The sequence below is a fragment of the Coffea eugenioides genome, chromosome 6 (genome assembly GCF_003713205.1).
Source record: "Coffea eugenioides isolate CCC68of chromosome 6, Ceug_1.0, whole genome shotgun sequence".
Taxonomy (NCBI): Eukaryota; Viridiplantae; Streptophyta; class Magnoliopsida; order Gentianales; family Rubiaceae; genus Coffea; species Coffea eugenioides.
Window position 1 is genome coordinate 41433559 of NC_040040.1, and position 25711 is coordinate 41459269.

The following is a 25711-nucleotide window of genomic DNA, read 5'->3' on the forward strand; positions in this document are numbered from 1 at the left end:
TATTTTAATGAAATTCTCTTATTTAGTATGCTTATACTTAGAATGAGTTTTAAAATTATTTTTTCATCCTTTTTCCTTCTTATTCCTTTTTTTTTATTTTTTGCCAATAAAACTATAGAACTACCACTATTGTTTCTAATTTCTATTATAACCAAATGTCGAACTAGTTGTTTTTTGACGTGTTAATTTTATATATAATCCAATATTTTGCTAACCTTTGTTTTCTATTTTTTGGTATTAAAATTAACAATAAATAAAAAAGAAATAGCCTAAAAGCACTACTAAATTATGATAATCCCACTATTCCAAAAATTCATAATGTGACGACCCCACCTCACCCTAGGGTGAATCCTAGGGTTTAGTGGATTGCCTGCTTGGCTCTCGTCAGGACTCACTCACCCACATTAACTTCAGAGATTACATTAATTTAGACTAACTACTAACAATCCATTCACACTTACATTTCCCAACCAAAACAAGAGTTGTTTTAACTATATCATTTAATATGTACATTCCTCAAAATAATAAGTTTGCATGACTTTACGTCAAATACAAAAGATTCACCAAAGTAGAATTCCAAGTTTCGAACTTATACTACCGGCTTCTCCCACACCTGTCTTCTACTGCTGTAAGGAGAACAACTAGAGGAGTTGAGCTGATGCCCAGTGAGGTTCCAAGTAAACCCATTCATCCAAAAGGATCATAGCAATCACAACTCAACCATAAAGCATGATATATATAACAAGTAACACGTTCAATGTAAAAGGATACGGTACTAATACAGGCTGTAGAGGTGGCTCCCATCCATTTTCAAACGTGGCACTTACTCATGTTCAGTGAGTCAATGTCATTTCTCCAATTAAACAGTACCCAACATTCTCCTTTCTTCCAGTGCTCGGTGATCATCTCGGTGGGTCATACTCGAGTATACCAATAAACGGTACCCAAAGACTATCGACCTACTCGACCAAACCCATTGCTGGTTCGAATAGGCCGACCATCGATGGGGTTTGGGGCCAAAACGGTCATGCATGGTTAACAGTAGCAGATAAACAATTAATAGCTCCCTAGAGCAATTAGATCGAGTGTGATAAAATACGTACTCGCCTTTTATAAAAACAATTTAAGTTTCGAACACATGCACTTAGCAATTTGCAACAATTCACTAATCAACAAGCAACAAACAACTTTAATGTCTAATCACAAATACATACAAGGAACACTCACCAAATTAAGTGGACAGTCACGCCTCGGCTTCGAGGTTTCCTTCTAACTCACCATCGACTCCTAAAACAAACCCAAGCTACAATTACTAGACCTTACGACACTACCAACTTTATTTCCAAACTACTAAATCATCTTAGTCAAATCAAGTGAAATAACACATAAAACTCTAGTTTTAAAAGGATTACCAAACATGTAGGTTAAAAGGTAGAGTTTTGCAACCAAATTCTTGAAAATAAGGTTGGATACCTTGCTCTCACTCTCAGCTTCTTTTGACAGAAATTTGTTACCAGGATTCCTCAAATTTTTCTCCAAAAATAAGTGAATTTATTCATGCATGTCCTGATTAAAACATTAGGAGTTTAACAAACCAATGTGTGCAAGTTTGCAGCCAACATTAGTGTTAAATCTGGAAAAAAAAATGGCGATTATGGTGACTCTCGGGCTCCAAGCAGAAATTCCAGCATTACCACTCCAATTCTTTTATGACTTTTAGATTTAACACACCAAAACTTGACATTAACCTTTAGCAAGGCATATCACATGAATGTATGGTAAAATAGCAACAAATTTTTGAAATGAAAGCTGAAGTTTAGCCATGGTTCAAGGCTGGAAGTTTCCTCCAAAACAGGTTACATGCATGTGGATTTCTAACCACAAACTCAACTTTCTTTCATGATTCAAGCATAAATCGTACAATGTATCAATGTGTGATTATAAGGCATGAATCTTATAGAAAGATCTCAACAAAAGTGGAAGCTACAAGCTGGAAATCACAGTTTCACCCTACGGTTCAGGCAACAAAATTCCAACAAGTCTCTCTTCACTTTTTCTCACCAAAACAGCACCCCTCTTGCTCGCTTTTAACCATAAATCACACAATAATAGACTTGTAACATAAGATGAGGTATTAATCATGCATTCCACCAAAACTCAACAAAGAAAATTTGCATCTAAGAGCTGAAAATTCAAGCTTCCTCCATAGTTCAAAGTTGGAAAAATTTCCAGCAAGAGGATAGTTTGCTAAACGAACTTTTCTCCAACAAAACTCTTTATTTTTCACTCAAACCCAACATGCATGTGAAGATTAATGTTATGAAGTATATTGACCAGCAATGTAAAATTCTGCAGCCAAAAGTTCATGGAGAAAACTGGAAAAGTTCTCTCTCCCTCACTCGGCCAGTCAAAAAATTCCAAAAGTTCCTTCAACTTTTCCTAGCCAAGTTATCAACTTTCCACTAGTTTCATAAGTAAACATACTATATATTTCATGCAAAGCAAGAAATAAGACATATATCATACATTCCTAGTAAAATCTTCTCTTCTCCAAAATTTTGAATGAAATGCTGTGGAACAAGACTGTCCATCACATGTTTAAGAACTAAAATTTCCAGCAAGATCTACCACCTGTTACTACCTATTCTCATCTTCAAATCAAGCATGCAACCAAATCTGTCTAAAATATATGGAAAGGCTGAAGCACTACAAGAAAATTGTTCATCAGTGACAACACAAAGTCATCACAGAACATACAAATATCGTCACAAATACCTTTTATTGACGACTTTTTGATCGTCACAAAGTCGTCACTAAATCCCCGTCGGTAAAAGTAAATAGTTGTCATTAGTGACGACTTTAAGTAGAGCATTTTTGACAAAAGATCAAGTCGTCAATAAAACACTTCCGGATTGTCGTCACTAAATAGTGGTCATTAGTGACGACAATCCGGAAGTGTTTTATTGACGACTTGATCTTTTGTCAAAAATGCTCTATTTAAAGTCATCACTAAAAAGCACCGAAAGCCATTGTATATAACTATTTTACTGACAACAATTGTCGTCACAAATGTAGCTTAGATTTAGTGACAATCTCTGTTGTGACAAGGAGTTTTTATTTTCTATTTTGTGACAACTTTTTTTTGTCATTAGATAGTTTCTCAATAGCTTAATAGTCATAATTTGGCATGTAATCATTGCTAAATCATTGATTTTAAACAAACCATACAAATTAACATGAACGATTGATAACCAAAAGTATTTGCATTAGATTACATGGTAATAATATAGCATTCTCAAATGCCAAATTCAAGTGTACATTACCCAACTAATGCCTACAAAAATAACATTTGTCCAAAATATCACTTGTACATAAGGTACATTTACAAAAGCAATTACAGTTTAAGAAATTGAAGAACATCTAAATGAACCACTCCATGAGCAAAAGGCAATTTTGTCTTCAACATTCTTCAACCATAACCATAGATATCTTCCAAAAGCTAGTATGAATAGCATTTATCTGTCATAAAAGAGTAAAAGAAGTAGGTAAGGGGAGGAGTACAATAATAAAGAACAAGTAATGAGACTTAGATTATTAAGACAAAAATTACAATTCATTAAGAACCTCATATAATTTGGGCCCACATATTACAACACCAGCAAGAAGTTAGAAATCACAGTCCAATCTATACAAATACAACACTGCATAAGCTCAACAAAAGAGCTCTAGGTGTCGCTAAACATTTAGTTGCTTTGATGCAATTGTGACAACTTTAGGTGTCGCGACTAAAGAAACTCCTTTTGTGACGACTTATTGTCATCACTACAAAATGTTGTCACTAATAACTTTTTTTTTTAGTGATCAGTGACGACAACAAAAAGTCGTCCGTAAATAGGGCAAGCAATAGTGATGATGTTCTTAATGTCGTCACTATTGTGTGTTCTAAACACTCCCGCGCTCTTGTTAAATCTTGGCGGGAATTTCTAAGTCGTCACAAATGAGTTGGCTCCCATTAGAGGTTTGTGACGAGTTAGAAAGTCGTCAATAAAGGATCCCCTTTTGTGACAACTTTTTTTCGTCACAGAGAAAAGTTGTCACTGATGACCAATTTTCTTGTAGTGAAGTTTCTAGTCATTTTACCTTATTTTTCTGCTACAAATTAAGCTGGAAGTTGGCTCACCTTCCTGATTTCTCCTCAGCTGGAAATGGAGGCAAGACAAGGTTTCTCTTAGCTGGAAATGGAGACAAGACACTTTAGTTTCTCTCAGCTGAAGTGGAGCAAGACAAAAGAAATTCCCGCAGCTCTCTCTCTAGTTCCTCTCTCGGCTGAAATGGAGCAAGACGAGAATAATTCTGGCCAAAAGTGTTGTAGGTCATGCAAGATAATCCACACTTGGCACTCCCTTTTCACCACTTGTCAAGCATGCATAAGTCATGAAATAATCTAACAATTACCCCACACTTTTTATGTTATTATGTTATACCTCTACTAATTTCTTATTCTAGTTAGTGTTAAATCCTATAAGGGTTGATCCTACACTAATTTAGAGTACATTCTAGTTGTTTAATCAGAAGACACACATAAATTAAATAATAACAAGCAAATCACAACACATTCAATTCTAGTTAAAAACATAAATTGCATAATTAATTTTGGGTTCTCACAAACTCTAAATGAATTATTTCAACATTTTCTTTTCTATCCTATAAATCTAAATTCATAATAAAATACCATCAAAAGTATCATATCATAGTAATAAAATTATTATTATATTTATTTATCAAATAGTAGATATAGACATGAAAAATTTGGCACCTTTTCCTCATAATTATACTAAATAATCTTATAATTGTATAGGGAAATAAATTGAAACTCATTCTACAAGGGCATTTTTGGGTATTCATTTAAAAAATTGACCAAATCAATATTATTTTAAGGTTTTGTTACTAAATCTATCAAATTAAGGGAGATAAATGTAATTTTTCAAACCTTAGGGGAGCTCAGTAAAATTATCAGAAACGTCAAGGGAGGTTTCTGAAATTATCCCTAATTTTTTTTTTATACTAGCAGGTTTATATCATTGTCACATAACATGAATTAAAATTTGAAATTCAAATCATGTATATGTGACATACATCCAATACTGCTAGTGTAAAAAAATCACTACTGTCAATGTATAAAAAATTAATCCTTATTATAATTCAAAGTTTTAGACATATAAGTTATTGGAAAATTTATAAACTTTAGTTAGCAAGCAGAGTATTATGACTTTTAAAAATTTACCTTCCACATAGTATTTTGGGTACGTAGGGTGAGAGAAGAATCAATTCCACTCAAAAAAATTAATTCCAAGTTAGATTAAAAGGCCCATATATTTTGACTAAGCAGTGTAAACTACCCTATCAACTCTTAAACTATTGTAATTCAATCAGGAAACGGAATTGACCAAATTGCAATATAACAAGTATTAATGTAGTCGGTTTCTAATTTCATACCTGTTTGATTATATGAATTAATAAGTTGTTATTTGGAGTGTGAAAGACTGGAAATTGTTAAAGTAGATTATGCAAAAGAATAAATAAATTGTTGAATCCTAGTAAGATTGAGACGATGATGGCATTTGTTCCATTCGGCAACAAAATTTAATTGTACAGACTAAATGAATATTTAGTTATCATGCAACTAAGCAGGACTAGCTTCAAAAAAATGCAAAACATTCTTTTGAGGGAGAAAAAGAAACAGCAGCTTCCGTGACTTAAATCTTTGGAAAAACAAAATAAAATAAAACTTGGGAAGTTATATGTCACACATCAAATTTCTGTCACAGGAATTACAGAAAACTTACAAAGAAAACGAGAATAACTTGATCTTGATGCTAAACAAATACGACATAACCAGTTTCAGTACAGAAGTCAAAGATGAATAAAGAAAGGAAAAATAGATTAAAGTGGCTGGCTGAATCAAACATACTTGAGAAGATCAGTCATTCCAGTACGAGTAAAGGATCTTCAGATCAGTATATCCCATGCTCGTTTGAATTTCCTCCAGTGACCTTTTACAGTTGGGACAATCAGACACCTCAATTATTTCAAGAGTTGAACTATTTCCCAAACAAGAAGGCATCTCCTGCAATACATAACAGCTTTCCAGTACAAACTTCTGGAGACAAGGAAAATAGTCCTCGTACTCGGAGGAGGCCGTCCACTTCACAATGTACAAAGAAACTAATTTCAAGAAACGAAGTTTAGGGAATTTCTCCACTTTCATTTTCCATCTTTTCCCCTCAAAGGCTTTATCGAGTAATTTGAGCACCTCAAGATTGGGTAGATTTCCAATTACTGCCATTTTGCTCCATGGCTGCTGAAAGTATTAGAGATAATGTATATCTTTGTAACTAAGTTAGTTATCAGTTTGAATTGGTAAATATATATATCTAGCTAATATTTGTTAGTTAGGCTTTATCCTTAGCTATATTTGTATTCAAATTTAGGAAGATCAGTAGCTATATTCGATATTTGTGTTGTATATATATATCCTTGACGGATGCTTAATAAGAACACTTCTTCTTCTCAAACCTTTTTCATGGTATCATAGCTTCAAACCTCTGTCAACTAAAAAAAAAAATGGAAGGAGATGGAAAGAAAATAGTGTCGCCATACACCTTGTATGCCAATGATAATCCTGGAAATATAATCACCCAGGTACAATTAAAAGAGGATAATTATGATGAGTGGGCTAGAGCAATCCGAACTGCTCTCAGAGCCGAGAAGAAATTCGGATTCATTGATGGAACCATAGCACAGCCAGATGAAGATTCCGATGAATTAGAAGACTGGTGGACAGTGAATTCCATGCTCATATCATGGATGATGAACACGATTGAGCCAACGGTGCGATCTACTTTGACACACAGGGAGATTGCAAAGGATTTATGGGAAGACATTAAAGAATGTTTCTCAGTGACTGATGGTGCACGAGTGCAGCAACTGAAGACAGAATTAGCAAATTGCAAACAGCAAGGACTCTCACTTATGAGTTACTATGCTAAATTGAAGCGATTGTGGGAAGAACTAGCGAATTATGATGCGATCTCTACGTGCAAGTGTGGGGGTTGTACGTGTAATGTAGCAACCGAAATAACAAAGAAACGAGAAGAAGAAAAACTTCATCAATTTCTGATGGGGTTAGATGATGCATATAGAATAGTAAGATCAAACATTTTGAGCACAACTCCATTGCCTAGTGTGAGCAAGGTGTATTCCTTGATGTGCCAAGAAGAAAGGGTACGAAATATTTCCAAGGAAAAAGAGATCAACAACGAAGCTGCTAGCTTTATGATTCAAGTCAAAACAGGAATCAAGGAAAGAAGTGCCGTTTGTAAACACTGCAATTGTGAAGTGCATGATGTTGAGGGATGTTTTCAGCTGATTGGATATCCCGATTGGTGGGGTGATCGCCCTAAAATGTCTGGTTCGGGTCGAGGAAGACAGACTGGAGGAAGAGGCCGTGGCAAGATGTCAGGAAGAGGACGGAATGGAGTACGAGTTAATGCAGCTCAAGTAATTGAAGAATCTACTCCTAAAGGACTGACAAATGAACAATGGGCAGCAGTTATGAGTCTGTTGAACACTTGCAACTCAGAATCGGGGAATAATGAGAAGATGACTGGTAAGGAAAACTTTATCTGGATAATTGATTCCGGCCCTACACAGCATATGACAGGAAATTCAAGCTGTTTATCTAGCTTGAACTAGATATTAGGCTGTCCAATTGGCTTGCCTAATGAAGAACAGGTGCTGGCATTGCAAAAAGGATCGGCCCGCATGGGACAAAATATTCGATTAGACAATGTTCTTCATGCTCCAGGATTACATTGCAATTTAATCTCAATATCACAATTGGTTGATGAATCAAAATGTAATGTGTTGTTCACTGATAAGCTTTGTTTGATACAGGACCGCACTTCGAGGATGGTGATTGGAGCGGGTTAACGATGCAAGGGGCTTTATTGCTTCAAGAAGGAGACACCAGTCCAAGCACTTCAAACTCGGATACTGGATTCATGTGATCTTTGGCATCGGAGAATGGAGCACCCGTCTTCAAAAGTCGTAGGTTTAATTTCTGCAATTAAGATTCAATTAGGTTCGAATAAAACTTGTGATGCTTGTTTTAAAGCTAAGCAAACGAGAGAAGTATTTTGTTCTAGTGATAGTAGAGCTAGTGAAACATTTGAATTGATTCATTGTGACCTGTGGGGACCATATCGAGTCTCTAGTTCTTGTAATGCATCTTATTTTCTTACGATTGTTGATGATTTTTCGAGATGTGTGTGGATATATTTGATGATAGATAAAACTGAAGTTGGAAATATTTTGCCAAATTTTGTTGCTATGGTTCATCGACAATTTGATAAGAATGTTAAGATAGTTAGAAGTGATAATGGCAGTGAGTTCATTAGTTTGAAGGGATATTTTTCTGACAAAGGGATAATACATCAAACTTCATGTGTGGGAACGCCCTAACAGAATGGACGAGTGGAAAGAAAACATCGACATATACTGAATGTGGTGAGAGCTTTGCGATTTCAGGCCAACTTACCAATCAGTTTTTGGGGAGAATGTGTGTTAACTGCTGGATATCTGATTAATCGTACTCCTTCTCAATTACTAGGAGGAAAAACACCTTATGAAATGATATATGGTCACTTGTCTGATTATCGTTCAATTCGTACATTTGGTTGCTTGTGTTATGCAAAGAACTTGAATCGTGAGAAGGATAAATTTGCTACTCGAAGCAGTAAATGTATCTTTGTGGGTTATCCATTTGGAGAGAAAGGTTGGCGGTTGTATGATTTAGAAACAAGAAAGTATTTTGTGTCTCGGGATGTTGTATTTTGTGAAGATGAGTTTCCATTTGCAGCTGATCACGCACCTGATCATGTTCAAACCTGCAAGCATAATTCAATACCATCTCAAATAGATGATTACTTTGAAGAAGAGGAAAATGGTCAGACAAGAGAAAAGGAAAAGGAGCAGCCTGATCATGTTCGTGAAACTCATGAGCATTTAGATTGTGTGCAGAATGAAAATGCCGACGTAAGGGAAGGAAGTACAGCAATTGAACCAGAATGGAGACCATAGAGACAGTAGAGGGTGTGACAGAACTTGGACGTGGACTTCACTCCAAGCAAGTTTCTACAAGGCTGAAGGATTGTGTGACTTATGCAGTTCAAAGTGAAAGCCCCTCTGCAAGTTCAGCCAAACCATCATCATTCTCAGGTATGTCCTATGACTTAGCTAAATATGTTGATTACACAAAGTTCTCACCATGTCATCAAGCTTTCTTGGCAGCCATCACAACCAATGTTGAGCCAAGATTTTATCATCAAGCAGTTAAAGATGTCCGATGGAGAGAAGCTATGCACAAAGAGATTGATGCACTTAACAAAAATGGCACATGGACTCTCGTTGACTTACCACCAGGGAAGAAAGCAATAGGAAGCAAATGGGTGTACAAAATTAAGTATAATTCTGATGGGACCATTGAACGATACAAGGCACGTTTGGTAATTCTTGGCAACAACCAAGTTGAAGGGATCGACTACAACGAAACCTTTGCACCAGTAGCAAAAATGGTTACGGTCCACACATTTCTCTCTGTGGCAGCAGCTAAAGGATGGGGACTTCATCAAATGGATGTCCATAATGCTTTTCTCCATGGAGACTTAGCCGAAGAGGTTTACATGAAGATAGCTCTTGGATTTCACACTAACCAGCCCGGAAAGGTTTGTCGCTTGAGGAAGTCACTTTATGGTTTACGACAAGCACCACGTTGTTGGTTTGCAAAATTGGCTGAAGCTCTAAAACGGTATGGTTTTCTTCAGTCATAGTCTGATTATTCCTTGTTTACTTTGATGCGAGATGGAATACAGTTGGTTGTATTAGTGTATGTGGATGACCTTATTATAGCTGGAAACAAAACGCATTTGATCAATGAATTCAAATCATACTTGAGCCAATGTTTCCATATGAAAGATTTAGGTGCTTTGAAGTATTTTTTGGGTGTTGAAGTAGCTAGAAATGCTGAAGGGATTTTCTTGTGTCAGCGAAAATATGCTTTAGATATCATTAATGAAGCAAGATTGTTGGGTGCTAAACCTTCGAAGTTTCCTATGGAGCAAAATCATCATCTCGCTTTAGCCAAAGGTGATTTGCTGCAAGACCCTGAACAATACCGAAGGCTGGTGGGAAGATTGATTTACTTGAGCTTAACTCGGCCTGAGTTGTCCTATGGTGTGCATATTTTAGCACAATTTATGCAACAGCCACGGAAAGAGCATTGGGAGGCAGCCTTGCGCATAGTCCGATACTTGAAAGGTAGTCCGGGACAAGGCATTTTACTCAAAGCTGCTTGCAATCTTGAACTGAAAGCTTATTGCGATTCGGATTGGGGCGGTTGTCCATTAACTCGGAGATCACTTACAGGTTATTTCATTTTTCTTGGGAACTCTCCGATTTCATGGAAGACCAAGAAACAACATACGGTTTCTCGCTCATCGGCTGAAGCAGAATATCGCTCTTTGGCTGCAACGGTTTGTGAATTGAAATGGCTAAAAGGTCTGTTATTGTCTTTGGGAGTGCATCATGATCAATCTGCTAGAGTATTTTGTGATAGCCAAGCCGCAATGCATATAGCTGCAAATCCTGTCTTTCATGAACGCACCAAACACATCGAGGTTGATTGCCATTTTGTTCGTGATGAAATATAGAAAGGTGTGATCAAAACGGTTTATGTTCGAAGCCATGAACAGTTAGCAGACATTCTAACCAAAGCTTTGGGTCGAGATCAGTTTGAGTTTCTTCTTCGCAAATTAGGAGTTCCTGATCCTCACGCTCCAACTTGAGGGAGGGTATTAGAGATAATGTATATCTTTGTAACTGAGTTAGTTATCAGTTTGAATTGGTAAATATATATCTAGCTAATATTTGTTAGTTAGGCTTTATCCTTAGCTGTATTTGTATTCAAATTTAGGAAGATCAGTAGCTATATTCGATATTTGTGTTGTATATTTATATCCTTGACGGATGCTTAATAAGAACACTTCTTCTTCTCAAACCTTTTTCAGAAAACAAGAAAGGGTCAATTTTTTAATGGCTGAAGGATATTGGATATTGAACTGATATGGGCCATCAGGGTATATGTCGCAGCTCAAATTGAGAGATTCCAATTGTCTCAGACGCTCAATTGCTACATGATATTTGTAGCTCTCGTCGAGATCAAGGGAGCTTCTTAGCTTGCGGATATTTGGAAACTTTCCCAACAGCTTGTTGATGTTTTCTCGAGGATTGAGGTATATGCCATACAAGAAATCCATGTCATACAGCTGCGAATAGTTGTCAAGATTGTTGTCGGGGAATCTAAAGTAATAACTGTTACACAACTCATCCTCTAGCTGTAAATGCCTTAGTTTGTTCAAGTTCCATATAGCATATGGCAGTGAAACTGGGCTTGTCCCAGAAATTCTTCGCCAGATTAAAGTTTCTAAATTTGAGAGTTTGCACATTGTTCCTGGGACAGCCCTGCCATCTCCCAGAATTGCCAAGTACCGCAAGTGAGCAACCTGTGCTAATTCTCAAGGAAAAGTGCTGCCTAGAGGAATTTGGCGCAAATCTAACACTGTCACAAGTTTGATGATATGGAAAATGGGCCGTAAATCGAAACTTCTTTCATGATCCACACCATGACTGAAGAATAATAGACAGCGTATGGTAGGAGAAAATAATCTTAACTTGTCAAAGTGCTCAGGCTTAGAATTGATGCACAAGCGGCGTAGGTAGCATGGCATATTGAAATCAGATAGTTCATCATGCCTCCGTAGCAGCTGCAAAAACTTTTCTTCTTTGGCTTTTGTCACACAAAACTCATACAACAAATCGTGAATGCGACAAGCTTTGACCCCATCAATGGATCCTGGTTTGGACACTATGACTAAGCTTCTGCTAATAAGTTGCATCAGGTAATCATTTGCCACATCCTCTGATCTCTTGTGCTGAGTTTTTTGAACAAATCCTTCAGTGATCCAGAGAGAAATCAACCTCTTGGTTTTGTGTTCATGGCCTTCTGGAAAGGCTCCAAACTAAAGAAAACATGCCTTCAAATTATCTGATAAATGTTTGTAACTTAGCTCTAATGTAGCGGTACATTGTTCTGTACTAGAGACATTTCTTAAACTCAAACCTTCCACAACTTCTTTCCAATCATGTCGGTCCATGCTTGAGAGAATTCCAGCAAGAATGACAACTGTAAGAGGTAGCCCTTGACAGATTTCCACAACTTGCTGTTGAAGTTCACATAATTCTGGAGGAGTCAAATCTTTTCCAGGGTATAACTTAGTTTTTAGCAAATCCCAGCTCTGATCAGGAGTGAGTTGACGAAGAGAATGTGGTTCGTGGTCGAGTTTATCTTGCGGAGCAACATCATGGAGCCTACTTGTCAAGATAACTCTACTTCCATTTCCATTATCAGGGAATGAGGCTTCCAATCTGTTCCATGCTTCAATATCCCATACATCATCCAAAACAATGAGATATCATTTCCTTAGCAAACTTCGTTTGACTTGATGAGCCAGATCTTCTTCACTCATCTCAAAATAGTCAGGAAGCTTGGAGTGAATACAAGTCAAATTTGAAGTAACAGATTTTTCATGTCATATACTCGAGAAATTGTACACCAAGCACGCTCATGAAAATAGGACTTCACTGAAGGATCATTGTAAACTTTTCTAGCTAAAGTTGTTTTACCTAGTCCCGGTATACCCACAATGGAAACAATTTGCACTTGGTCTGATCCTCTTGTGAGTCGATTGATTATTGCTGCAGCTTCAAACTCAAAGCCCACCACCACTTCATTGATTAATGGCTTACTCCCCTGTGTTGGCATGTGATTGAATCTCTTGCTTGTTTCCTTAACTTTGCCATGAATTTTTCGCTATCACAAATCTGCAAGGTCTCAGCTTTTATGATCTTAATTTCTTCTACAATGGGATGAAACGACATTGAAGAAGAATCTAGATCATCTCCAACCATTAAGGAGTCAATAAAAAACTCTACCCTGTATGCCACCTCTGCCACACGATCCCAAATTGCTTGGAGCTCCTCATCTTCGTTGCGCAACTCCACAATTTCCCCCAGAAAAGAGCGTAAACAAACAAGTTCTTCTTGGACTGTTTGAATTGGATGATTCGTGAAAGCAATCGAGCCGGCCTTAGTATTTGTCAAATCCTTCATTTTTTCTAGAAGAGAATCAATAAAGCCCAAGCTGTTGGTCCTAAGAAAGTTGAATGATGCTGATTCTGGATATCTCTGTGCAACTACTGTCTCCATAAGGTTAATCTTTTTGAGCAGACCAGAAGAAACAAGATCCATATTCTTGGATAATATACTGTCTTTGATTGCTTTCAGAGAGAGAAAGAGAATAACAAGTCCTGCATCACCGATCATGAGTACAATTGGATCTCTTACTTTCTCATCAAACCACTTTGGCTTTCTCCTCGAAAATGATCGATTCTCAAGGATTTAGCCAATAGTAAAGCATTTGCAGTTGATTTTTAAAGAAATAATAAGAGACGTACCAGACTTTAGTATCTCCCCAAGATTACATGCGAGAGAATCCACGAAATCTCTCAATATCTGCTCGTCTGTGTCTCCGAGTGATTGTCTTGATAACTTTGAAGCAATCAGGGCCTCGACATAAGTCTCTTGGACATGGGGCTCTACACGAATAATCTTCAGCAGCAGTTCCAAAATGCTTGTGTTCATGTCGTCTTGCAATTCATCTACCTTCATAAACTTGCACCTAGAAAAGAAGCGTGCTGCGTCAATAGCCACGGCTTTAATGTGAGTCAATAAAGGTCCCAATTGTGCATCTTCAACGCCAGGTTGTGTGACAAAACGGCTGAAGTTTTTCCAGAACTTTAGCTGCTCTTCAAGGGCTTTAATGAGATCTGCTTCATACTGCTCTTCATCTGATTTCAAGCTATGAAAGTACACTAGATTCTCTAGAAGAGAATCCGTGAATTCCATAATGTCATCCTTTCTAACAAGCAAATCAGTACTAGACTGCTTTGATGAGCAATCCGAGAAAAAGACGTACCACTCGCAAATTTCTTGCCTTAAAGATATGATGTCTTTTTCGGCTATGTCACTGACCAAACGGGTAACCGGAAAGTATCGATCTATACCACTACTACAACAAATGTCGCGAATCTCCAATGCCCTCCAAGGAATGGTATTCTCAATCCGTACTACCAGAGCCTCTAGACTTGTTTGATGATTATCAACCTCATTTTTTTTGTCGTCAGATGCTAAATGCACCTCATCTTTGCCCCACGCTCTCGCACACAAAAGAAATGTTCTCAGAAATCTTAGCCAGTCTTCCACCATGGCCACGTTCCACCGACCTGAATACTCATCCTTCAGCAATTCCAAATCATCCAAGGCGTAAGAAATGCGAGTAATACTACTGGAGGTCATCTGATAAAAGGAAGATTAATAAGGAAACCAGAAGGGATCGATCTCAATTTAGAGATGAAACAATTCTCAAGAATGAAAGGCGATGAGAAAGAAACTGCAAAACCTCACGAACTCACAATCAAGTGCCTTCCTTTTCTCTGTACATTAATACTCCCACATATCTACCATGGTGGCCAGTGAAGGAGGTGAAGCAGACATGGAGGACAATGAAAGCGGTGCAGGCAATAGGTTTGATGGAGAGAGATCAGGAAAAAAGAACTAAGACTCTGGGGTTCAAAAGGAGAAAGGAGTGCCTGAAAGAAAGAATCCACATGGCTATGGGTCCCTCTTGGTAGATGCTATACCTCCTCCACCGTAAGGATTGCTAGATGGTGGTGATGGGGTGGAAGTTCGAGAGGATGATAGGCCACTTTTGGGGTCTAAGTGTTTGCAGCTGAGACGGTGCCAATTAAACTTCGGCTGGTGTGGTGGTGGTAAGCTGAGGAAGGTTGGCGGCGGTCTGGTGTGGTGGTGTTGAGCTGAGGAAGGTTAAGGTAGCTTCGCATAATTAAGGGACGGTTGAGTTAGAAGATTCGGTCATACTTCGCCAACTTCTAGACTTTTTATTTGCCATAATTACGTGGCACTTTTCACATTGCTCGGTCTATAGGTGCGCATCATTTGTGTTGGCCTATTTTTTAAAAATAAAATTTTTAAATACAATGTTACAATAATATATAAATAAAAATAATTCAAAAAATATCTTATCTATACAATATATCAAATATTTTAAAAAATATTTATAATAAAAATTTTTCATATAAACTGTTACAATAAAATATTTCAAAAATACTCTAAAAAATAGTTAATCCAAACCGAGCAAACTAAGAAAAAGCTTTACGGAATGTCAAGATTTGTGGCATAGAATAGTTTTGTGATGTCAATGTTGGCGACTAAAACATGAAGGGTCTCTTTGGTTCATTAATCTAATCCCGTGTCATCTCATCTCATATTTGATTACATTTTATATATAGAATGACACATTCTATCTAATCAAATTAATCTCCTATTCATGGGATAAAATAATCTCACGTGCGAGGTGGTATTAGTCATTTCGAGATGATTAACATATAGGATAATAAAATTTTAGACTAATTTATCCTTATAAAAAGTATAAATTTATAATCTTATAATTATATAATCCCACTCCCACACGGTAATATAATATGAATGGGTTAATTTGCCCCTACTAATTAATTTTGAAGTTTTTTTTTGACTAATTTGTCCCTATTATCAATATAATAATATTTGGACTAATTTGCCCTTATGAATGATTCAAATTCATACTGACTATTATATAACCATATTCTCACATAATAATATTATGATAAATGGACTAATTAGCCCCTACTAATTATATTAAAATTTTTTGACTAATTTGCTCCTATTCATTAATTTAAAAATTTTGACTAATTTACCCCTATTAATTAATTAAAACCTTTTGACTAATTTGCCATACTAACATCATAATAGAAGGACTATATTGCCCTTACCCTTACTAAACTTATTTTCTAAACCAAACTCTACATAAATACATAATCTTATGGACTTTGTGAATGAGAACTTCAATAAGTTCAAGCTCGGTCCAAAGAAAAATCTTCTACATTAGCTTGAGTTTGGCTCATTTAAGGCGCTTAAGTGGATTAGGTTTTAATCAATTTAATCCTAAGTTAGCCGAACCTTGGCTAATTATTTAATTGGATTTTAAATTTAGATTCAAAAACTTGGTCAAAATCTATTTTTAAGGGCTTGAATGGGCTGAGTTTGAGCGAATGCAAATTTTTATATATCAAAAATCTTGATTTACTTTATAATTTTAAAGTTTCAAACTACTTTATTTTAATAGAATTTACGAACATTGAATTTTTATTAAATTATTTTATTAATAAATATTAAATTTATTTTATCAATATTTTATAAAATATTAATTTATTTTATTAAAAAATAATCTATAGATTAAGGGGTGCTTTGGTCATTAAAATAATAATCTTACCTCATTCAATCTCTGACCAAATACATGATAGGATTATTTTCCAACATATCCTATCCAATCTAGAACTAACCAAACACTAGATAATTTGGATTATTTATCCAAGGATGACTGAACCCAAGATTAATAATCTTAATGAGTCATCCTATCTCATCCGGTCTGTGAACCAAACGGACTCGAAGAGTTTTTGCGGCTACCGCATTAAGCATGAAGAGGAAAAGGGAAAATTGTAGCTGATTGTCGGGTACTTACTACTATAAATATGTTTTATTTCTTTAGTTGTAAACCAGCTCAAGAAAAGTTAGTACATAAACAAGTTCAATTGTTTAGTAAGTGTTTAAGTAGATATCTCAAGAGCAATGTTTTTAAATTAGAATCGAAGAGTAAACCAGAAAATCTTTCGATTTGCGGTTCAATCGGTTCAACCCAATTCAAAGGTTTAATAATTTTTTAATTTATTTTATCATCTAAAATTTTGAATAAAACTAAAATATTTATTTTATAACATAAATATTTAATAAAAATTGGTTGAATCTCTTGATTTTTACAGGTTCAACCGATTCTTAATCGGGTTTGACTGATTTAATTGATTCTTTGGATTATTCATTAAACCAAACTCGAGGCATGGCCAGTTTGCGGTTCAACTGGTTGAACCAATTGGTCAGGTCCAGTTTTCAAAATACTATTTAAGCGTGAGACTCTAATAAGTCTCAAGAGTGAACATCAATTTAGTAGTATTTAATACAAGTTTATTTTGTGAGTGTTACTTTTATATACACCTTGAGTGTAATTAAATATTTGTTTACCTCCATTATTAGTAGATTTAGTCCTATAATTTGATATTAGAATCCATCAAAAGCCAACAATCTGAAAGTTATCTAGACTAGAATGTAGCTTTTTCAATATCTATTTTTTCATTGGATTAATCTTTCCTACACTGATAATGTATATATTATTAGTCTTGGATGAATGACAACTATGGAAAATTTGAATTTGAAATTTAACTTTTGTACATATGTTATGGATCCAACGATGATAATTTTCATATAGTTAGTGTATATAAGATTTACTCTTTTTTATTAGGTATTATGCGCATTCGTTTCAGATCAACTCTCCGATTTAGTACATGATTCAAAATACGGATCCAAGATTGTGAGAACTCGAAAATTTTCTTATTTTTATCTTATTTTACTGGCTTATTTAATTATTTATTCACCCATTTTCTCCGAATAATTTATTTCAACCATTTTAAAACCATTTATATGGAACTATCCCATTAGCAAATTTAATTTTCGAAAGCTCGTTTAGGAAGAAATAGCAAATACACGTTTTGAGGTAGTATTCGATCTGAGTGCGCAATGATCTTGGAGATTTGAGGACTCATGTTTTATTCTTAAAATAGTTATTTTTATGATTATTTACTCTAGTATTAGTTACTTATATTATCGTTACAAGAATTTCTTTTAAGTTTCGCTTTATCGCGCGCGAATTGGAAGTTCGCGTTTTTCGCGTCAAATCGACTGAATGGAGATTTAAGAAATTAATACTAGACTACTAAGAGTGAATAGTTATAATGTTAAAGGAAGTATATTAGAGGTTTAGTGCACAAGTAAAACAAACCCGAGAGAAAACGGACACGAAACGCGCGCGCGACACTATTCTTAGTTGACTTTTTCACAAACTTTAGCAACAAGTCCTTAAGCTTCCAAGGGAAGCTTCATTCATCAGCTCTCTCTCTCTCTCTCCTCACTCACCATAGCTGGCCAAAACTTAGCAAGAAAGAAGAAGAAAAGCTCTTCACAATTTCACTTCAATTCTTGCTCCAAATCCTTCACAAATCGTTACACAACTTCCATATCATTTCGAGATTCACTTAAGCTAGGAGATAAGCATCATCTCACAGTTTTTCTTGGGCCTTTAGAGGTGCAAAAATTTCTGGTTTCTCTCAAGGATTAGGAGGTAATCATCCAATCTTTTAATCTTGGCTATGAAGCTTGTAGCTTCATTATTGATGTTATTATTTGAATTGGAATGGTTGAAGTGGGCTCTATGAAATCCCACCTTGGTTGTATGGACTGATATGATGATAATATGTGTGTTAGTGTGTTTTTGGTGAGTGTTAGTGTGTAGATGAGTGTTAAGATTTGAAAAGGAAGAGAGGAATCGAAGGAAAAAAAAAATTTCGCAGGAATGCTAGGCAAATCTGTCCTGTTTTTGCTGTACCTGTATTTCGAATTTTGGGGGCTCAAATGATTGTGAAACTGATGTATATATGTTATATAGTGTGTAGAAAGTTTCTACCAAAAATCAATTGATTTAGTTGAGTAAAAGTTGAAATTTCGAAATGAAAGGCAAACTGGAAAACGTGTTCTGGGCTGATGAACAGTGTCTCTTTAATTGAACATATCTCTCTGTACAAAATTTGAAATCGAGTGCCGTTTGTGGCATTTGAAACTAGACATTTGTAGCTTTCCAACGGTATAAAATGCACCATCTAGTTCAAACTGAGTGATCCGTAGTGATTCACCAAAATTTCCTGTTCTGTTCTGCTGTTCTGTTCGAATGACAGTGGTAAGATGCGTCTTGTCACTTGAATTCGAGCTGCCTATGAACTGATTTTCGAATGACTTCTTCTGATGAAATATAGCCTTATGATTCTAGTTTCCAACGCCACCAACCATTCTCAATTCCGAGTTGTATTGAGTGAGATATGGTACATTTTGTAAACTGCAGCTGAGCTGGAAAACCCTACTTTTTGCTGGCCGATTGGTTTGGTTGTTTGTGAGATGTTTTATTTTGAAATTTTGATGTCAACCAACTACCAATTGGTTATGAAATGTTTCTTGGACCTTGGTTTCACAAATGAACCAAAATGGGACTGATTTTATAGGGTAAAGTGTTTGAAAAGGAAAAGAAAACAAGAAGGCAGATTTGCTTTGGGAAATTCTTGAACTTTGGTAGTTTTGTTAACTACCTTCCCGTACGATTTTTTATATGAAATTTGATAGAGGATTAGTCCTCATATGTAAGTTGAATTGTACCAAATTTGGTATTATTCTAAGACCATTTCGATACCCAAATGATGACCCAAAGTTTACTTTCAAATCTGGAAAATTCACTGTTTAGTAGTGAAAATTTACCAACTTTGAGCTGCTATATTATGGCACTCAAAACTCTGAATTTAGTTCCGTTTCATGTGTTTGAAACTTTGATTAGAACTCTTATTGTAGTACGAATTTCAGAGGCTAGTTCACTTTCTGTGAATTTTGCCGAATTTCCAAAGTTTGCCGAAAAACAAGACTAAAACTATCTTGTGTGCTTATATCAGCCACTTTGAGCTGAAATTTGAATGTCTTCCGTTTAGAATATTGGAAAAGTGTCTTCTAGGAACTTTTAGTACTAGTTTTCCAATTTTGGACCTACTGAGTGCAAGTTCTGATTTTTCTAAATTTGACGTGTAAAACTGAAATTTTCCGACTCGATGGGAAATAAGTTTTTGGAAACTTTTCCCTAATGTTTGATATTGATTGATTGTCTTAAACTTGACTTCATGAAGAAAATTAGTTTTTCCTTGTGTTATTAAACTCCACTTTTGAGTCTCGATTTTCGAGTAATTAAGGCTCTCTTTCATGACATTTTCTTAGTATTGTACAAGTGTACAATCTTCCTTGTTAACATGGGGTTTATAAGTAATAGTGTGTAATAGTCAATTATTATTTATTCAAGCGCTCAAGGGGACCTTCAAGAGGATCTCGAAGCGGACGCTTAAACGGTTGTTTGAGCACTTACTCCCTATTTTGATTGGTGAGTGTCAAATGCATGAATTTGTTGCTAAGTGCTTAACTTGTTTCTTATCCGTTATGTGAATTTGGAATTTTAGATACGAGTGTGTATTTTACCGCACTCGTTCTCTTTCAAATGAAATTATATTCGAACTTTGCTATGTGAATCCATATTCAACTTGTACGAAGTAATGTGGATGTGATTCGTATTTGTGATTCATATTTGGAATCGTCGATTTGAGCGTTGCTCATCGACTTATATTCGTATTTGTATTCGTATTCATATTCGGGGGACGCCCAAACTCATTGGCTAACTTTGCGAATCGAGCCAGCGTGGACTTGGTCGATAAGCATAGCAAACCATGAGATATTCGTAAAGCATGATCTATTGGAGAGATCTTGCTTGGCATACTCGCGTAGTATTGCCATGATATACTCGAGTAATATCAAAACTTTGATAAGCAGGTCCGGTAAGGGGGTGTAAAGGTGACGGGATTCGAAGAAAATGGTGTATCTGCAGGATTTGATACTTATGTGGTTGACGGAGTGTCAACATGGAATTTGATCAAGACCTTGGCTCGACTATGTGGAATTTAGCTCCCGAGAGCTACAGTATCCTTGAATTGTTTCTCTTTACTTTTCCTACTTGAAATGCTAAATACTCGAACTTTACAGTTTTTACTTATTGTGTAAATGTGGTTGCTACTTGGACTACGTGCTTGCATGTGTGATTCTTGGCCTCACGAGCATTCGCTCACCCTTTTAGATTTGTTTTCCTTAACAGGACCGGATGGGAAGATTTTGGAGAAAAGTCGACTAGATTACGCTTTTGATCAGTACCTTGGTTGTAATTGTTTAGTCGACTTATAATGGTTGTATTTTGGGACTTGATGCACTTTTGATTGTGATTTTGAATGTATTTGTCTAGACAACTTTTGGAGGTTGTATATTTTGGGAATGAGATGTACTTTTGGTATCTTGTGATGTAAGACTTGAATGTTTATTAAGGAAGCGAACTTTCTTTATGTTTTCGACTTTTAGTATCGATAATTACCCCTAAATTTGAATTGAATTTGTATCGAGTCCTGGCAAGAGTTGGGCAGGCGTTCCGTCGATACCCTTTGGTTCGCCTCAGGGAGAAGTGGGGGCGTCACAAAGATTCTTTAGCATCAATGAATACTTGTATTGAAATGTTTCCAGGCTCTTGTTGATGATATTGTATTAACCCAATCTTGATTAATGAAAGATACATTACACCAGAAAAAGCCCCCTCCTAAAAAAAACAAAAAAAGCAAAGCAGCAGCATCAAGGCATAGTTTCGATAGCGTACTAACTTTTTCTTGTTGATAACAAGAACCATTGAGTTTCATCTAAACATTAAGTAGAGGCAATGGAAGGATTTAAGACTTCCACTACAGGTGATTTATGATGTTAACTTCATTTCTTTTTGTCATTCTTTAAACAATATCTCTTAGTCTTTCCTTTACATATCAACAAATAAAATACATTTGTAGTTTATTATAAGTTTTACATTATGTTGAAAACTATCCATAACTGTAGTTAACTAATATATTCAGACTGGAAACTCGAATTGCATCCCCGCTCGAGCTATTTGAACTCGAGATCGAACTTGATCAAACCGAATTCGAGCTGAGCTGAGCAATTGATCGTGTTCGTGAGTTTGATCAAGCTACTCATGAGCTACTCACGAGTAGCTGGACTTGCAATCAGCCCTAGTGGTAATAGTGTTCCTACAACGACAGGCTGTCGTCTGTGGTCCTGATTGATTTGGGCTATCCATTTAAAGTTTGAGCATTATTTAACATCAAAATGGATAAAATATTTGGATCAAAAAGATTGAATGAAAATTTTGGTTAATACTGGTCCATTTTCTAAATTTGATTCAATAACTCCTAGTAAAGAATTTTGAAAATAAGGGTGTCTTGCATCCCGTAAACATAATTAAATTTGAGAGTCTAATCCAAGTCTATAAAGTGATTTTTATCACAACTTGAACCATTGTTATCCCAGACCCTTCTTCCCGATTTGCAATACAAAGAGCAATATTTGCATCAATCTTATTGTTATGGTGGAGATTCAATATGAGAATGAAGTTAGATGACTTATCATAACATCAAATGATGCAAATATTACAAAATACGGGTATGGCAATAAGTGCATAGAAAAATAAATGTAATAATGACTTTCAATCCACTCACTACCAACTAGAGGATTTTCAAGAATCTTAAAAGACTAGTGGGATAATTATCTAACACAATTTGAGAGAAATTGGATCACCACAGCCGCTAAAACAATAGTAGCAAGCAGTAGTACTCAAACCTCATAATAAAATGACAGTATCCACTACGAGTCAAGATGCTACGAATACAATAATATTTGCGATATGCAAGCATTTTATAGGTGACCCTCAAAAATTACAACAAAAAGGATAAGAAATATTAGCTAATTTAACACGTCCAAAATTATATGATTTTAGATGGTATAAAAATGTGTTTCTTAACAAAGTCTTCTTCAGAATAGATTGTGATCATATTTATTGGAAAGAAAGATTTATAGCAGGTCTTCCAAAATTATTTGCTAAAAAGGTTAGATAAAGAATCAGAGATTTAAATAATGGAGAAATACCATACTCTAATCTTACCTATGGAGACTTAATAAATTTTATCAATATAAAAGGATTAAATTCAGGTACCGACCTCAAATTAAAATCCCCGATGAAATAGGATGGATTAGAAACCAGAAAAGAATTAGGATCCTTCTGCTCTCAATATGGGAATGAGAAAATTTCAGCTTCTTCCACTACTAGAAAATAAAAAATTCATAAATCCACGTCTTATTCTAGAACTAGATATTCTAGATCTAATACTTCTTTAAATAATAGAAATTATCGTTCTCTAACAAGATAACACAAACTTTAAGTCCTATTCAAAAAGTAAGTCATGTAGAACTAAACCTAGAAATTCTTTTCTAGGACCTTCCAATAAATATTGGAAATGTGGACAGTCAGGACATATAGCAAGAATTGAGAAAACTAATAAATAATCAATTCAAATAAACTAGAGTTGAGAAAACAATTGGCAAGAGGTTAGGGTTTCAAATCTTGATCCAAAATTTGAATTAATTATTCAACTATTTTCTTAATATGCCAAGAACGTATCACATACAAGCACCTTAGATTATCTCTCAATATATCTAAATTATGTCCAATTAAATCTCATGTCTCTCTTGAAAGTATAAATATTTAATTGAACCCTTTAAAATTTTAAGTTATTTCAATTACGTCATACAAATCCTAAATTGTACCCTCATGTTCATATTAAATATATGTATCTATCTAGTGCCCGGTTACATATTCCTTCTCAATTCAACATGATCCTAAGAGCATGTCTATGCTTGCCAAACATAAACATGTAATTAAAACAAGATAAATAAATAAAGATAATATTCAAGAATTTAACTAGGATAAATAATCAAGACTCTTTCACAAAACTCTAACTCTAGAAACAAAATAGTTCAACATATCCATGAATAATATCAAGCATTCAAGAAACAAATACAATATTGAAAAATAAAATAAGAAAAATTTCTCAATTCATCCTACTCTAACCTCCGTGTTGATTGGCTCTTTGATTCCTCCACATGTTCTTCTTGATTTCTCAAGAAAAGTCTAAAAAACAATGAACTAAAACTAGTCTAATGTTTTTTCCCCTCATAAACGTCCTAAATAACCCCTATTGATATTCTCCTAAACCTGTAGGCCAAATATAGTAGGATTAGGTCTTGAAGAGCTGCCAAAAGTTGAGCTCGAATAGGTTTCCGCTAACGTTGACAAGTTCAACGCCTAAAATTGACTAATGAATAGTAACAAGAAATTCCAGAAAATGTTCGGCTTGAAGTGCGACCTGAAGTTCAGGCCGAAACTTTGTTAAAAACCAATTTCCAGAGAACATCCGACGTAAAGTCCGGTACCAAGTTCAGCATCAGCCTTCACCGGATTCTTTTCCATTTTGTCGCGTTTTCGGCCCGTTTCCTACTCGATCATGTATTTTTCTTATAAAAACCAACAAATGCTCAAATTAGCAACTTCCATTTAAACTATAGCTCAAATATAACAATTCAGTGATAATTAATATATATAGACCAACTATAATTTACACATTATCAATCTCTCCCATACTTAACCCATGCTTATCTCCAAGCACAAGAACATAAGCAAATTAAGTACAAACAATGGCCGTACTTCCAAACTACTATGGATAAAGCAATAATTCTAAGCAAATGTCAAGTGTCAATGGTGAAAACCAAAGAGATACTTCTCCAGTTAGTTTTTAATACCATCAATGCATTCAACTCCGGCTAATTTAACTAAGTATATAAAATATTTAACAAGCATTTCCTCAAATGGACCTACCATTAATCAAAATCTCCAATATATGAATCCAGGGATGTACAGGCTAACACATCTCATTTATTCACATTTTTTCTCTTTTCATTTATTTTTCCTTTTTCAAATTTTCCCACACTTTTCTAATTTTATTAGGGGGATATTGTTAATTCTTAGCCGTCCAAGCTTTTTGATGCGAATTCTAACATCTCCTAAATGAAGGAGTCTGATTACTCAACTTTCATTGTTTAAGAATCATATACTCATAGATATCATCACATTTTAATATAAAAGTCAATATTTACTCAATGAAGACCCCCGATTACCGGGTAACGACAACTAGTGATGTATAGTCAAATTAATAAATGCATAAGCACAAAGAAAAACACAAAAGTGTGCTTCATATTCCAATAATATTGAAAACTAAGATTAATAATCAATCTGAATTTACAAGAAAATGGTGGAAAATATTTATATCACCTAGAAAAGTTAGCCAAAAATTGAAAAGTTTCAAAATACCTAATATCCACCAAAGAAGCACATAAGCATTAAGCAATGATAATACTTAAAATATCAGCCATTGCCTTTTAGGGAATAACAAAAAGAAATTAAAAAATTTTCACCAAAAATTTCACTCACCGATATACCACTATCCCTAGTTAAGACAACATTGTCCTCAAAGTTGGAAAAAAAATAAAGAAATAATAGCAAAAAAGGAGATGAAAGTGAAACTCCTTTGATAAAAAAGATTGCCAAGGACTGAGTGGGTGAAATGGAGCTACCTATTAATATCCAAAATATATAGCATGTAGCGAAATCCTACCAAATCAGTAACACAAGAAGGCACTATAAATAGAGTTAAACAACTACCAAATGACCTAAACTAGAAAACAATAAAATCTCACACTATTAAACACCACCACCAATCTCAAAAATAAGGAAACAAGAAAAAATGGATAAAGA

General features: G+C 35.2%; 2 protein-coding genes across 2 annotated transcripts; one reads left to right on the forward strand and one right to left on the reverse strand.

Moving 5' to 3' along the window:
• The first annotated feature begins 9914 nt into the window (after positions 1 to 9914).
• On the forward strand, positions 9915 to 10769 carry LOC113774176 (uncharacterized mitochondrial protein AtMg00810-like). Its single transcript, XM_027318742.1, has one exon. The coding sequence runs from the start codon at positions 9915 to 9917 to the stop codon at positions 10767 to 10769; it is 855 nt and encodes a 284-aa protein (XP_027174543.1).
• Positions 10770 to 11111: 342 nt separating this feature from the next.
• Positions 11112 to 11564, reverse strand: LOC113774177 (putative late blight resistance protein homolog R1A-3). Its single transcript, XM_027318743.1, has one exon. It carries the CDS (start codon positions 11562 to 11564, stop codon positions 11112 to 11114), a length of 453 nt encoding a protein of 150 aa, XP_027174544.1.
• Between the last annotated feature and the right edge of the window lie 14147 nt (positions 11565 to 25711).